The 17,039-nt window shown below is 34.1% G+C and overlaps 1 protein-coding gene across 3 annotated transcripts in view; it reads right to left on the reverse strand.

Moving 5' to 3' along the window:
- The window catches only part of LOC110463996 (myotubularin-related protein 3-like), a 43,038-nt gene that overhangs the window by 21,580 nt on the left and 4,419 nt on the right, over positions 1 to 17,039 (reverse strand). For 2 of the 3 annotated variants that reach the window (XM_021518985.1, XM_021518984.1), the window contains exons 1-2: positions 7,413 to 7,497; positions 4,868 to 4,953 (exon numbers count right to left, since the gene is read on the reverse strand). In XM_021518985.1, the coding sequence (XP_021374660.1) occupies positions 4,868 to 4,953; positions 7,413 to 7,482 (156 nt within the window). In that variant the 5' untranslated portion in view covers positions 7,483 to 7,497. Of the gene's footprint in view, positions 1 to 4,867; positions 4,954 to 7,412; positions 7,498 to 17,039 lie in introns of those variants that run through there. The other variant, XM_021518986.1, reaches the window with a different exon arrangement.

Below are 17,039 nucleotides of genomic sequence, written 5' to 3' on the forward strand. Positions count from 1 at the left end.
TGAAATATAGTGAAGATTTTAATTTTACTGGGGGACCCAGGAATTAATTTATTAATTTTGGGTGTTGCCCAAAATTTTAACATCGGAAAAGGACAAATTTTTGCACTTATCTAGAACTAATAAATTAGAATTGTCATGTAGGTTGTACATGCTACTACTTTCTGGCACCAAAAAATATACAGAACTGCATTATTTCTGAAATTGTGACAATTATATAACCCCACTGAACAGATCAAAGCAAATGTTTTTCTTCTGAAGATGTAATACTAAACTATTTCAAGCACTGCCGAGTGTAGAAAGCAAGAATTTATCGGACATTATTTCCATTGTAAAACAGATTGAATGAGGCGTAAAATAGTTTTCTGAGTTTGTGGTATTATTCCAAGTTATATTTTATAACGTAGAGTATTTATATTTTATGATGGCCGAGCGGAGCGAGTGTTAACAAATTCTCTATAAAAAATGGTAAAAATGTAGGTTTTTGGTTAAAACAATCTGATTAAAATTATCTGTTGCATGGCTTCGTTAACTTCGTACCACGCCAGGCGGAGCCAATTGTAACAGATGATTTTAGTCAGATTGTGGTTAACTGTTGATGTTTGTGTCATGCCCTATATGTGCATGTAGTTTAGGCGAGCATTTTGGCAATAAAATATTGATTTATTTTGTCATAAATATGAATCATGATCTAACTGTTTGTCTTTTATTGTGAAAAAGTATGCATACGTATGTACAAGGGCAACTCCTAATGAAAAAGGATGTACACACCAGGCTTTGATGCCTGCTTTATTGTCTTTGAAATTTTTGAAATTTACATTTTTTAATTGGTATAATAAAAAACTCCTGGTGATCATGTGTACATGAAACCACAGGTAAAAATACAGGTATATCCATCTATCATGAAATGGACTCTACCTTAGAAATAACACTTTACCATGGCCAATATACCTAATTCCAACAGATGGTATAGTCCTCTCTGATCAACGGACAGGGTGATCACATCACCGTGTGACATAAGAACAATAAGATTAGGTAGAGTCAGTCCGGTGAGCCTTGACCACTGACCTGACTGGACCCCCTACTAATATATAGACAATAGAGGATTAATTCCCTATTGTTTAGAGTATAAGTACTGGACTCCTTGTTTGGGCAACACCCATAGGCATATATAGATATTCAAACTGCTGACAAGGGGAAGCCATAGAAAATCTTAGTTGAAGGGATGGTTGATATTAGAAGGAAATCCCATATGAAACAGAAGTAAATCTTCAAAAACCTACGTCCAGAATATTTTTGGACACAGAAAAAAGGGTGTTGCCCGGGAAACTAGGGCAACACCCCTGGGTCCGCCACTGTTCATTGTGAATTTGCAGGGGTAAATATGAGTTAAACCATGTAGGTTACCTGTAGAATAATGACACATGTAGGATAGGTACGTGGAACCATATAGGGTTACTGATCTTTTTCTAAAAAAAAATGCCGGACAACAAAAGTGCTGTAAAATTTACCTATTGTAAATTTAAAAATATTATTAAAACATTTTTGAAGGGAAGTGGATAATTGACGTAATATGTATTGAATATAATGCAATATTTAAATGCTGTGCAGGAATATATATACATTAGCATAAATTTGATTCCCTAATGGAAAACCCTATTAATCTTACTTGAATGTAAAACTAAAAAAACAATCAAATATATATATACAGTGTATCAGCATATCAAATATGATCTCATTGTGTATCTGTGTATAAATTAAACATGGGCTTGACAGTTATCTGATAAAGTCTTAACTCCTGGGCATGATGTTTGACGATTATATAGGAGTCAGACGCAACAGATAATATTTACAAACCTCATCTCGTTCACATGATGTAAACAACATCATACTATTTATATATTTATGTCAGTGTAATTTAATCAGCGTATGAAAACTATACACTGTTTATTATGTAATTGAACCTGTTCGTGTGACCATCTTTATTAAGAGACCACCTGTGTTAAGAGACCACTTTTACATTTCTCTAAATGTAGCAATTTCTTTGTGAACTGAACCTGTAAAAAGAGACCACCTGTGTTAAAAGACCACTTTAAATATTCTCCATTGTAGTGACTTTACTGTGAACTGAACCTGCATAAAGAGACCACCTGTATTAAGAGACCACTTTTAATATTTTCCATTGTTGTGATTTCATTGTGCACTGAACCTTTATAAAGAGACCACCTGTGCTAAGAGACCACTTTTAATATTTTCCATCAAAGGGATTTCATTGTGCACTGAACCTTTATAAAGAGACCACCGGTGCTAAGAGACCACTTTTAAACTTCTTTCGTTCTAGGGATTTCATTGTGAAATGAACCTGTATAAAGAGACCACCTGTATTAAGAGACCACTTTTACATTTCTCTAAATGTAGCAATTTCTTTGTGAACTGAACCTGTATAAAGAGACCACCTGTGTTAAGAGACCACTTTTCATTCTCTCCAATGTAGTGACTTTATTGTGAACTGAATTCACCCGTGTTATAATTAACAGACCACTTTTTGAACTTCCCTTGGTTCAGTTTTAACTGTGCTGTAAGTTTTCGTTATAATTTTCTTGGAATTGAAACAAAACTGTTAAAAACTACATTTCTATATATCAGCAGTGAACTAAACAATTGTTATTCACAATGACCCGAACCAGATACATTGTTTCCTTTGGCTTACAACCCATGATCATGACGAGGTAAAAACAAACATCTAGCCAGTTATCTACTTCCCTGTGCATGTCCACTGTTTGTATACACATTATGCAATCGCTATCTGCTCATATTAATATTCCGCCTTCATGCTGACAGATTTGGGTTGTTTTTTTGGGGGGGGGGGGGGCCAAAACGAAAGTTGCCTTCGAAAGTAACATATAACTCATTCACCCCTGAAGACACTTTTGAACTCCTCTGATTCAAAGGTTGGAATAGTTGATTACGAACTGAGTTGAATGTCTTTTACTGACAATACCAGGCCAATGCACAATCATTTTCTGATCATGAATCAGTTGGTTGTTTGTTTTGGGTTGAACATTCTTGCAACAGCTAAGGTCATATATTATAGGAAGATGAGTGCCTTATTGGGAGTCACACCGCTGAAAGGAAAGAGTGTGAAAGTATGAAAAAGATAAAGATCCCAATGCAAGTGTTGCAATAGGGACAGCAGATAGTTTTGTTCTTTTCTCCTGAGCAGAAGAGACAGAAGAAAACCACCGATTTTACAGGGGCCTCATGTGCATATTAGTCATATTTTACAATAGTATGCAGAATTACGCTACAGGAGGTCTACCCTTTTCCCAAAATCTGCAAATAATGTACGTCTGAAAACAAACTGATTTTGCAACTACATATTATATACTGATATGAAATATGTTCTGAACTCAATACAGAATTTAATTTGAAAAAAACAAAACTTTAAAATCAGTTTGGTTTCTTTTATCTCAAACAGGTAAATAAGCTCCTTTTTCAATTTCAAACCTTGCCAGAAACAAATGAAACTCGATCCTTTACGTCACATGCATTTTTCGAAAACATTCTTGTGTTGTACACATTTCGTACCTTTTTAAGATTTGACGAATGATAGCTCTGTGTATATTATGCAATACCTCACTCAATAGGTTTTATGAAATCCAAACAAAGGCTGCGTAAAAAAAAAAATCCAATTCACATGTCTCTACAGAAATTTATATCAGTTAGGGTCTGCTCAAGGATGGTCTCGTGTCCTTCAGTACATGTGCCGTCAGAATACGGTCAAACCTTACTAAACAACACACTACCAGGAATAGACACTAAATTTATACTGTACTGGTAATTTTCAGGACTTCCAAAAAAGGCTTACGTAGGCGGATAGAAAGAATTGCGACAAAGGTCTGGAAAATTATGAGGCATAAATGCAAATTCTACATTTTAGTGTACATGTACATGTATGTTCAGCATGAAATGACAACAAAAATATTTTTGATTTTTTTTGTTCGAAAATAAACGTGTAAAAGATAATTGTTAGCAGTCTGCCACTCTGTGAATTAAGGACGTAAGAACGAGACTAGTTCTACGTACCCGCAGCGCAGTCTTGTGGATTTTATTAGATTCAAAACTTGCGGTGTCATATAATGTAATTAGATAATATACATTATAAAATTGTACTTGACTGAAAAAAATATTTTCACAATTTGTGTGAAATTTATGCAGAAGAAAATTGAACAGTGCATGGGATTTTTCTTGATCAATTATCAAACTTGAGAAAACAAATGATGGTGTACTAGAGCATATTAAAACACTTTCCTTGCTTTTTTCTGTCCATTTTTTTCTGACTTTAATTACCAACATTCAAGCCCTTTTGTTATAAATGCCTTTATATGGATAACAAAGAAACAAAAAGATTGGACATTCTAGAGAAAGCGTCTGTAAGACATTGCCCCTTAAAAGCTTCGGCCCAATGGTTGACCTATAAATAGAAACAGATTAAATAGATAAATAGATTTTGGCACTGACCTTTGGACCCTGAAATACAAACTCATTTGAGATATGCTGGAACTTGAACTTTGTATGTTCTTTTTCTTTATGAAAATAACTTAGGAAATGAAATTGACAGAGTCCTGAAAATGCGTTAAGACGCAAGGAAAGGACCCTAAGCGACAGGACGGGACGGAATATCTGATGGACAAATGTATAACACTATGTATTCTGACCCCTGTTAAAATGGCGGAGGCATCATAATCTACAAAACTCTTTTATTTCTTCTTCTTCTTTCAATATGTCTTCATCTTTCCGGGATTAGCTTGAGAAACTGATGCCAAACTGCTATAATTTTCCTATTCTGTTTATCGAAGTATTGACTCACCATTTTGTCATGCATCTGGCATATATACTGATGGAACCGCCGACACCACAGTCCCCGTCTCGTTGTCAGTACTTGTGGGTGCTCGTCTGAAACAGAATAAGATATTCAGAAATCCTATTTCCACTCATGTACAATTGTACAAATATCCTAATTTGTGTATATATATAGCAGCCAGCATTACCTGTGCATATAATCATCTTGAAACAAACACAATTAACTTTTCAGTATTCTGAAATCGAAATTTGATAATAAAATTTCTTAACTGCAAATTAAAATACAAATGAATGAAGTGGGCCTGTAGCTAGGGCAAAACAAAAATTGAAAATGTCTGTAAGACATAAATGCCCCAGGGGCCCCTGCTCATGGACATGGACAACACTATATGCCCCCCCCCCCCCCCAATTTTATGACGGGGGCATATAATATATATGTGTTTCTAGTAACTAACCCTAGCTAATTAACTCATTCACCCCTGAAGACACATTTGAACTCTTCCAATTCAAAGGTTGGAATAGTTTATTATGAAATTTCAGGGGTAAATGAGTTTATTGCGATTGTATGATTTCACAGGCAAAGTTAAGTCATAAGACAGCCAACAGCTGTCCAGTACCCTATTTTTTTCAAAGCTGTTACCTGAAAAACATGTATTTTTTTGTTTAGCCTTGTTGTTACATTTTAGCACTGCCCGACAGCTCTAGATCTTCAAGTATACAAATTCAATTAACGAATTCTAAACAAATTCAGCATTCTTCCATAAATGTATATATATATCAAAATTCCATTGGAGCATTTGTTCCCAATCAGCACAAGGATTATATATTACTGAGATAAAAAAAGTGCCTTAGGTCAAACAAAATAATTGCTGTTTCTGTCGCTTGAAAAATAAAGATAATTGTCCATTGCAGACTGCATTACAAATGTAGCTAGTCTAACCATATTGCAGACACTAGACCAAATAAACACTCATTATAACGTGAATGGACACTAATTGTTATTGACTTTTAAAACACTGTCAGCAATTTGTAAAATCTTTTGAAATGCCAGTACAGTTAATTAAAGCTTACTTTCAAATGGAGGCATTCAAAGAATTTACTGAAACACCTTTGTCAGCGAATTTCTGGTCACGAAATTCCTTTGTGTGTATATATATATAGCCATGATTTTGTAATTGTATATTATACATAGTTTAAAAGTACAGCGAGAATGATATTTTGTACTAAAAGTCAGGGTTAGACACTAGGCATACCTACAGGTATTTTGCTTGCAGTCCACATAACAATTTAGTTGTATAAAGATGATCTGCTAGTCCTTGTCAATGTAACTAGTTTGAGATTTCCTGAAGGTTATACGCCCTAAGCACGAAATGGGAAATAAAGGTAAAATTGACAACAGCTTATATTTTATAAGACGGACATAAAAACCTTCTATCGCAATAAAAATATGGTGAAGTCCTCAGAAATTTTGACAATAAACACGCAATATTTCTGTATTTTAAGCAACTTTTTTGAAAGGAATGTTGAAATATATAATAATCTCTCCATCAAACAGCCATGAACCTTTGACATGGCTAAAAGTCTGGTTTGCTCCGATTAGTCTTGTAATTTGTGTTTTACAACCTATTAACAGCTATGGGCATTTTAACATGAGCAAGGTTTTGGTGAAAGGAGGAAAACCAGAGTACCCGGAGAAAAACCACCGTTCTGCGGCCAGTACCTGGTGACTGCCCCACGTAGGCCTAAAACAGGCGACCCAGTGGTAGAGATCGCGAGCTAGTGATCATAGACGATCAGACGCCTTAACAACATGGCCGCCACCGCAACCCCTTTAGGTTATGTTAGGTGATTTTTACCTGTTGTTGCTGAAATTTACAAGTTTAAGATCTTGACTAACATGTTTAACCCATGGAAGTTTAACCCTTTCACCCCTATGTAACTTAAGTAGAATCTACCATGCATTGATCTGGATGAGTCCATTATTACAGTGGTGAAAGGGTTATAAGATACCTCGATCAGCATAGTTTATTAACTTTATTAGTAGTGACCAGTACAAATGTATATTTTGCAATTTTTGTTTTCTGAATTAGCTCAAATAAATTATTTTTATATTTTCTATTGTAATTCAGAAATTTAATCTAATATATACAATGTTGTAGATATTTTAAAATTCAATTTTTAACAATGAATTAATCTGTTTCATTTAAATTTCACAATTTCAACATTTCAAAATTTCTAATTTACTGGAAACATGCAGATTACATTTGCAAATATTTTTTCCTAATTTGGACACTGGGTTTGTTTCCCAAAATACCCTGATAAATCTGTAAAGATATATATACCTTGAAAACTTTACAAGAAGTTATACTAAAACTGGGTAAAGCAAAAATTTACAAGTGAAACATTCCTACCCCAGGATAGACATTTGATACAACACAGAGTCTTCCATCACTTGTCGTACAGACTACAATAATGTTTGTGTGCATTTACGGTAATGAGACACGTTCTTGCACTGGCGTAAATAACTCTAAATGACACGACCATGGACTTACCTTGAGGATGAAAAACTGAGGTAGATACAATTTCGTCATCATTCAGAATATACACGTACACCCCAGTCATCTATTATCTAAATTGTAGCTCCGGTGCACGTACACACTAGTCATCTATTATCTAAATTGTAGCTCCGGTGCATGTACACACTAGTCATCTATTATCTAAATTGTAGCTCCGGTGCATGTACACACTAGTCATCTATTATCTAAATTGTAGCTCTGGTGCGTTAATTTTGTTACAAATACGTATACACACACACGCTTTATCGCCATACAAGCTGGTTAACACCGGAAGACCAAAATACATCAATGAAACTATCCGGACATGCATTCCACGCAGAGATGTTTTAAATAAGACCAAATTTGCTGAGAAGGCAATATATGGTAGCAATACAGCTATGCACATTTAAGTAGCGTATGAAATTGTCCGATAACGTATATATATGATTCTTTTTATGACTATATATATAGTCAATGTTCTGGCAGGGTCTGTAAAATCTTTAAATAAGACAGACCTGATATATTCCTAGGAACACACCAATTCTTGGCCCACTATGACAGATGGAAGATCTAGATAGTTTGTAAATAATTGCAAGATTATGCATGGAATTCATTGTAAATACTATTCAAAAATAAACGTGTACAATATTTGAACATACAAATTTCATGACAATAGCGGTACTGTTACATATTTATCCAATTTAAATGGCCCTTGGTCATAAATCATTGTCCCTTCTGCATTGGCTCAGATTTTAATTGATAGTAAAAACTTGAAATCTTCAACCAAGATAAAATGATCAATATTTCCTTCAAATAAAAAAAAATATGAAAATTTAGTATTTTTCAGCATGCAAGCCAATAACCTGCAGTTGTAATTATAAGCAATGCAGATCCAGAGTTATCCCATCAATTTAACTGTTATTTTAGTGACAATGGAAAGATTTCATCTAAAATTTAAATGATAGTGCAATGTTATTTCTATACAGTATATATAAATATCTCTTAGCTCATTCACCCCTAAAACACATTTGAACTCTTCCAATTCAAAGGTTTGAACAGTTCATTATGAAATTTCAGGGGTGAATGAGTTAACATAACATGTCTAGTTTACAAAGAGTTCTGGAAATGTACATGTACATATACTTATTGTACATTTCATCAAAGCAAATGCAAAAGGAAACAAGAATTTTGTTTTTGTGAACAAAAACATATGTCTCTCCTTATTAGCCAATAGAAAAACTCCAGTATAAAAAATTGACAAAGGGCCATATCACTTTATATAGTAGGGCAAGAGGCCCGAATTTAGAATGCGACACTCCTACTTCCCAAGATACGATAAAACTTTAGCAAGTTTGGTCATTGTAGATGAAATAACCTGGAAGTTATGCTGTGGACAAGCTTCAGTATTAAAATTTAACAAAGGGCCATAACTCTGTATATAGTGACGCACGAGACCTAATTCCAGTGCACTGCACACCTTGCGTGAGTGATGCAGGTATAATTCAAGTTTGATTAAGATATCTTTAATGGTTTAGAAGTTATGCCATGGACAAATTTCGGTATTAAAAATAAACACAGGGCCATAACTCTGTATATATATAGTGGGGCATAAAATCTGATTTTAGTGTGAGAAATTCCGCCTTCCTAAGATACATCAATATGGTAAGATTGGTCAACGTAGGTGAAATAACATGGAACCTATGCTGTGGACAAACTTCGGTATTAAAATCAAACAAAGGGCCATAACTCTGTATATGGTGAAGCGTGAGACCTAATTCTGTTGCACTGCACACCTTCTGTGGGTGAGGCAGATATATAGTTCAAGCTTCATCAATATATCTTTAACGGTTTGAAATGTACTGGCTGGACAAGAATTTACTGAAAATGTGCACTTATTTGACCTTTGACCGTGAGGTGAAGGTCACAGTGACCTAATTCCAGTGCAATGCACACCTCCTGTGGGCGATACATGCATACCTAAAGTTTCATCAAGATATCTTAAATGGTTTAAAAGTTATGGCCCGGACAAGTCAGATTAGAAGAAGAAGAAGAACCAGTACTAATACAATATGTCTCCCTTCATTCGAAGGGGAGACATAATTATTTGGCCGCATTAAACACAAATCTGGATTGGAAAAACTACAGTTTGGACAAAGTGTATAATACATACTGTACTTGATGAATTCTTGTTTGTCAAAGACATTTAAACTCCAGTGTTGAAAGCTCGGAATGATCAATACACGATTTTGTACAGAGTCGGATAGACAGAAAGCTGCGATTGCATTATGGAGTAGAGAAAAGCACTTGAAGGAATGCAGAACTCAATGTCATTCCCAACAGGGTAATATCTCACCAATTATTATACACCTCTACTGAGTGGTAGCTGTACCGTATTGCTTCTTTTTAACACCCCGGGAGATTGATCAGAACATGGGAAAGCAAGAGGCCCATCTGGCCTGCATAGCTCACCTGTTTTTAATGTTAATTATCTCAACTAGACAAGAAGTTGATATATTCCCCTTGTTGGCATCATTTCAGATTTCTTATTTACTCAAAGAATTACTGCATTTGTCCTGTAATAAGCCCAGGGGCCAATACATAATCGCTGACTCAAAGTAGGGGTGGGGAGCTGTTTGTTTTGGTTTCTTATATTATATATAAGACAATGGAATAATATTCCTTAGCATTTATACTGATCTGCAATAGATATATGGGTGGGCTTATTACCAGGCATGGGCTTATTGATGGATAAATATGGTAAACTACCAACACTATATTCAAGGGCAAAGACAGAAACATTTGTTTGTAAGATGTTTAACTCATTTGTAAGATGTTTAACTCTGAAAAACGCATTTGAACTCTTCCAGTGCAAAGGTTGGAATAGTCCATTATGAAAAATTCAGGGGTGAACGAGTTCAATTAAAACTTGTCTGGTGGAATTGAGATCTAACAGCTGGTTGCAATTTTCAAAAATAGTTTCTCTGTCCAGAGAAAATGAGCTTCGATTTTGACTTTGAATCAATATTTCCCAAAAAATAACAGCACATGTTCCCGACCATATAGAATATTTTCCACATCAAGTTTGGTTACAGTAACTATTGGTCGATCAATATTGGAAATGAGAAGAAGTTGAATAAGTCTCCACCAATCAGAGAACAGATGGCGATCTTTTGCTCTGGAATTTTCTCTTTCTGTAACGGAATTCAAGATCTCCGGGGACTTGAAAGTAAACTGATTTTCATTACAAACTTTCTACATTTCTTCTCTGATTGTGTTAATATACACTGTGTGTATACATGTACTTTGTAGCACATATGATTAAGTTTTGATTATTGTACAACCTAGCTATAGGCCACACATGAAACAAACTTCTGAAGTCTGAAGATTCGTGAGGATTTTCTTTGATAATATTCTACGCTACGATACCTGATGCACTGAAAAGATAAAATTCTTCTAACATGTAGAATAAACCCAGTCAACTCTAGTGCATTCACTTAGATCTCGACTTGGTCATGTATTTATGTAACATATAAACTTACATAGCACTTCACTGGTTGATGTAAGTGTATACATGTACATCACAGCTAACAAATATTTGTTCATTCCGTACATTTTAAATACCATGATTCATGTTTCGTATGACTCCAAAAAATCTTTGGGTAGGCGAGTACATTTGTTAATATTTTATTTTTTCTCTACTTCTGCTAAGTTATTATAATTAACATATTTACAAACAGTATCACAAGCAAACATATATACACTATCATGATGTTTAAATAACTTTTAGACCTTTTCAGTTTGTTTTTGTTATGCATAGTAATTAATTATAAGTTTACATTATTATTTTTGTAAAAAATATACACATTTGTAGTTTTGTATATATATATATATATATGCCATTTGCATTTAGAATCGACAGATAATTTGCTCGATCTGTCAGCCAGGAAACTGAAAGACAAATATTTCTATTACTGAGAAAAAAAATCTATTTTAGACCTTATATATATATATATACTCATACTGATCAAAGAATCTTCCTCTTATTTATAATATCCCACTATAGCTATAATTCACTTGCTATATAGGCCAGTAGTTCCATAACTGTAGTTATCGGACCGTAATTCACAGAGTTATGGCCCCTTATTCATTTGCCAAAACAGTGTCCGCTAGCTAGATGTCTCCAGTTGTTTTTAACGGATTAACTTCAAACTAGGCCAGCAGTTCTTAATATATATATATATATATCTGTGTTAATTTTGTAATCAATATACATTGTACTATATATATATATATATATACGGTACATGTATACATGTGTGCAGATCATACAATTATAATTTTTGCATAAGTGCAGTATATACTCTGACGAATCCCAACCCGTTAAGGATTCCCCGCACCACTGCCAAAACCAAACTACGCATTGGAAACTTGTTTTTTTCCGGAATGACTACACAAAGCTTTGTTAACTCATTCACCCCTGAAGACACATTTGAACTCTTCCAATTGAAAGATTGGAACAGTTCATTATGAAATTTCAGGGGTGATTTTTTTCATTTTCTCTTCATTTTTGAAGAGAAAATCATACTTCATGGGACTTTTATTATGAGAAAGGAATAAAGATAAAATAAACAAAATATGACAAACACCCGGGTGTTCCGAGTATAAAATTGGAATCAGGAATGTCATTATCGACCTCAACTGGTAGACATTTTAATCTGAACATACATGTATTAAAACTGACCAAATTTTAAACTAAAAAGTCAAATGCCCCCTATAACATGTTGATAGCAGGCTATTAGCTAGCCACCCATCTGCCTGTCTTTTGGACAGGCAGTTTTCTTAAAAAAGGTCAATTTAGACAGGCAACTTCTCACTCTATAAATATCCTTACTATTTTATTTAATTTTGGGCAGGCACATATTTTGTCAAAATGGGCTAAATACCAGCTTTGTGGAGAGGTAGGTTTGAAATCCTGGCTAAGAGCCTGGTTGATAGCCATATGATATCTTGGTCAGCGATAAAACTGTAGAAGCAATTTTGAACGCTTTATTAGTTTGATAAAACTGTTTTTGTGCTTTCGTATCAGAATTGAGGCTGATAAACAGTTATTGTCCTTTTCATGTTTCCAACCAGCTGGGCTGCAGATCTATATAGTTAGTCATCCATCTGGACTGGACTATGATTATGAAACCTTTAAATATAATTTTACTTACCAGGTATGTGTTGGTCTCCAATATTTCTAAATTCATTTTAATTCCGTAATGTTTTAAAACTTATATCATAAGGTGACAAATAATAAAAACATATCTATGAAACCCTACAACCAAAACCATATATAATATATAAGACCCGTAATAGTTTCAGGTATGATATCTCAAAGATTTTCCTGAGGGAAAAAGAAATTAACAAATTGTTCAGTTCTATTACAAACATATTTGATTCCGTAAAAGTTTCGTTGTTGGAATATTATTATGAGGTAGTCATTAAAAATAACATAAAAAGTTCCACGATTGGTCGGTCAGTTCAGACTGTCGGTCAGTTCAGACTTTTGTACACTGTACGTACATGTATGTATATATATAGATCTACTACATAACGTTATATATAAATTAATTCCTCTCTCGGATTTCATATACGTACCTAGTGGCATCTGAGATATGCCAAGATTCTTGATTGTGACAAATAATTGAATGATTTAAAATTCTTTAGTCGATAGGTATACACAATGAAACAGTAGAGAGAATGGATTGTTTTATCATTCCGATTGATCTCCTATCCCTAGGCCACTGTATGGTGTACATTGCAGTGTGTACCAGCTTGTATATATATAAACCGCAATACAACGTGTACGTAATGAACATGTACTTTTAGACAGACTGAAATACATTACATGATCATATAACATGTATTTCAGACTTGATTGAGGATTTAAAACTACACCTATAACTATTCCGTCTTTGCGTATTGCAGAGTTATCTTCTCTTGAGAGCAGGTATCGATTGTTACGTCACTTGTTTAAGAGAGTAACGTCATCAATTTTTGAGGAAACGACGTAATTTTCTCACACAAACCAATGATGTAACAATCAATACCTGCTCCCAAGAGAAGATAACTCTGCAATACACAAAGACGGAATAGCTATCACATGTATATTAACTGGAGATCTTTAAATACATTTATTTTATTGAAGTGAGACAAACCTTTTTTTTTCAAAAATGTTTTTTAAGTTTATATATAAAAATTTTGTACAGTAACATTTTACAGCAGCTGGTTTAAATTTATGATTTTTTTTGTTTTGGCTGAAGGGCCCGGCCTCTAGACACAAGAAGGTCATTTTCAGCCAAAAGAGTCAATCAAAGTACTGAAAGTACTGAAAGCTAAGGCAAAAGATATATATATATTATTTTTGGAATGGAGAACAAAATAAAGACGAAGTTCCCATCATATTGTACAGAAGGATTTACTGTTAATTTGTTATGAATCAAAGTTTTATGTAAAAGTGTACCACTGTGAAGTTATTCTTCTTGTGTGTACAGTATATCTTTATAGGTTTGTCAGAAGAGTGGTACCAAGTTTCCTCTAGAATATATCATTTTAAACCTTTGGATAATTAATTTGCATAGGAATTTGGAATTGCTTCCCTTTGTCCATACAATGTATTTCATAGAACATTAAAAACTGAAACTGGCATTTACCCCTTTGACCAATACCTGATTATTTTAAACCATTGAATAGATTATGCACAGATTGTGAACATCTTTGAACTTTGCCTTTGTTGTTGAATAAGATATCAACCCTTGCCTTATCTGACAAAGTTACTTGGCATAAAACCATTGACCAATCAGAGTACAGTATGCTAATTAATTAGGCATGGATTTCACTCAACTTTGAACTTATCGTCTAAGTTTGTATATTGATCAATATATATTCAAGCAAGTTATCTTGTAAAGTGTGCACATCGACCAGGGTTGGCATGCTTTTTAATACGTGTGAATTTTGTTCAAGTTTCAATTTTGCATCAGTCAGTGTATATTGTTACAGAACAATATTTATAAGGATGTTTACTTGCTGAAACTAAATTGTGGATAAGCAAGTGGATTACTGCTACCCATAAATTTACAAGTCTCTCAATAATTTTGAAAAACTTTTAAATATAGTGTTTTACATATTCACTGCAGTGAAAAGGTCTCTTCTTATGAAAAATGGAACTATTTTGAATCTGTGTTCCCAGGAACAAATAAGATAAAAAGCACTCTAATTCAATATGATACATTGTTGTATGGTTCAATATTGAATAAGATAAACAAAATACAAACATACATACTCACACACACACACAAGATTAGGAGAGTTACATTATTTTCCCTCTATTTCCATTGCATAAATTAGTAAGGATTTGTTATTTCAACGATGAACGAATTAATATGCAATGTTTTGATAACATTGTAATCATATGAAGCGTGAATCATATACATTATTACTGATTAGCACTTTTGATTTTACTCAGTTAGTTGGAACAGGACTGCTTCATAGCTCTGACCACGCAATATATAAATGTAAACAGGGACGTAAATGTCACCAATTTTAGCCAATCACAGGACAATATTTCCGTGTAAAGGGTTAATCCAGCGACAGTTCCAAGAGTAAATACGAAGTTTTAGAAGGATACTTAGTTCTAACTAAGAATAAGATTATATCCAATGACGTGTGAGTGAACTTGAGTCCGTGGTAATGGATTTTATTTGCAGTTTGTTTAGTATTACTAGTAGGTGACGTTATGTCTCGTTTATGAATATCTGAGCTCATTAACTGAAGTATTTTTACCGGAAGTTGCGTGTAGCATGCATGACCTACAGTCAAGTAGCAGTTCCCGATTGAGATAAACAGGGTGCATTTTCAATAAGAATACGACGTTGTGATAAGATCATATGTTCTACAAAGGAAAGGAATGATATTTACAAGCCATTCAAGTGCATTTGAGTCCAAAGTTACGCATAATAAAGACAGTAGGTCCGGTATATGATTCAATTTAGTACCAGTGGGTACCGCTAGAGGCCGTCTGTGTGAAAACGACATTTATGAATATCTTGAGCTCATTAACTAAAGTAATACCAATAGCTGGCGGCTAACGCCTTAGCTAAAAAGCAAAAGATGTTATTTCGAAGGAATTTTCCCCCTATATGCTTATTTCATAACAAATGACTGCAGCCATCAAATGATTACATTTTGTTTACCTTACCCTTGTTTAAGCTATAAGTATACACCTCAGACTCCTACACCGTTCGTAGCTTTTTTTTGTTTAAATTCTTGATATAAAGTCTAAAATTGCTGTGTCTACAAATGGATGCATTTTATATTAAACAAGAAATCCCAGAGGGATCTTGGCGCCCACCTTTGTACCATCTTCATTAGTTCTTTGTCAGTTCGATCTTTTCTCTTCTTTCCTCTTATCTGTTTGATCGAGTCATGTTAACAGTAAATGCACCTTGAGGTAACTTTTGATCTAAACTTAATACTGATGTGTATGAAAGCCAACCTTCAAAGTGAGTTTGTCATTTCACATATTTACTAGTACAGTACTTAATGTGAAAGAAATAGAATCTATCATTGCTATATGAGAAAGATCTGTTAGTTCTTCTTTTAATCCATTTTGTATTTATGATCAGTCTCAAAATATAACATGCACAACGAGGGATCAAGGGGAACCTACATTTAAAATTTGAGAAAGATCCCTCTCGTACTTCCTGAGAAATAGCAATAACAAACTTTCAATATCAAAATCGAAAATGGCTGCCTGTCGACCATGTTGTTTATCCGTCCAGTCTCTAAAATTGCCCTGCACAGCTAAGGACCAAGGGGAACATACATTTAAAATTTGAGAAAAAAACCTTTGGTACTTCTTGAGAAATAGCGATAACAAACTTATACTATCAAAATCCAAGATGGCTGCCTATCGGCCATGTTGTTTATCTGATCAGTCTCAAAAGTTGCCCTGCACATATAAAATTTGAGAAAGATCCCTCTGGTACTTCTTGAGAAACACTGATAACAAGAATTGTTTAAGGACGGACCACGGACGCAGGGTGATTTGAAAAGCCCACCAACAGATGATGGTGGGCTAAAAAGTTCAAAAACAAATCCTCAATGCAAGCCCCCCTCCCCGGGACTAACTTAACTAGATCCTCGAAGCTCTCAATGGTGGAATTTTCTGGATCCTTTTCCCTCTAGAAAATAGTTGGTTTTACCTAAACTGTCATAAAAAAATCCAAAAATGTATGATAGTATTATATATATATGTAAACATTTAAAATGAAATATTCTTGAATGAAAGAAGTTTTAATCTTTTAAATGTTACATGTACTTTTAAAAAAAAATGAAAAAAATTGACATAATTTGGAACCTTTCCAAACAAAAACACCCTTACAAGTAACTTTTACAATTATTTTGTTTGGCCTTTTGCCACATTTTCATTATTGTCTCATATTATATGTTCGACTTCTTAACGAGGAAGCGAACAGGATACAAGCATTGAGAATGTGTATGTATGTACACATCTTTATATTAGGTGTCTACGTATGTAAGTTGAGTTTGTGTTAAATCTATGGGTAAAACCTCCGGATCCGG

Source organism: Mizuhopecten yessoensis, unplaced genomic scaffold (genome assembly GCF_002113885.1).
Source record: "Mizuhopecten yessoensis strain PY_sf001 unplaced genomic scaffold, ASM211388v2 scaffold10951, whole genome shotgun sequence".
Taxonomy (NCBI): Eukaryota; Metazoa; Mollusca; class Bivalvia; order Pectinida; family Pectinidae; genus Mizuhopecten; species Mizuhopecten yessoensis.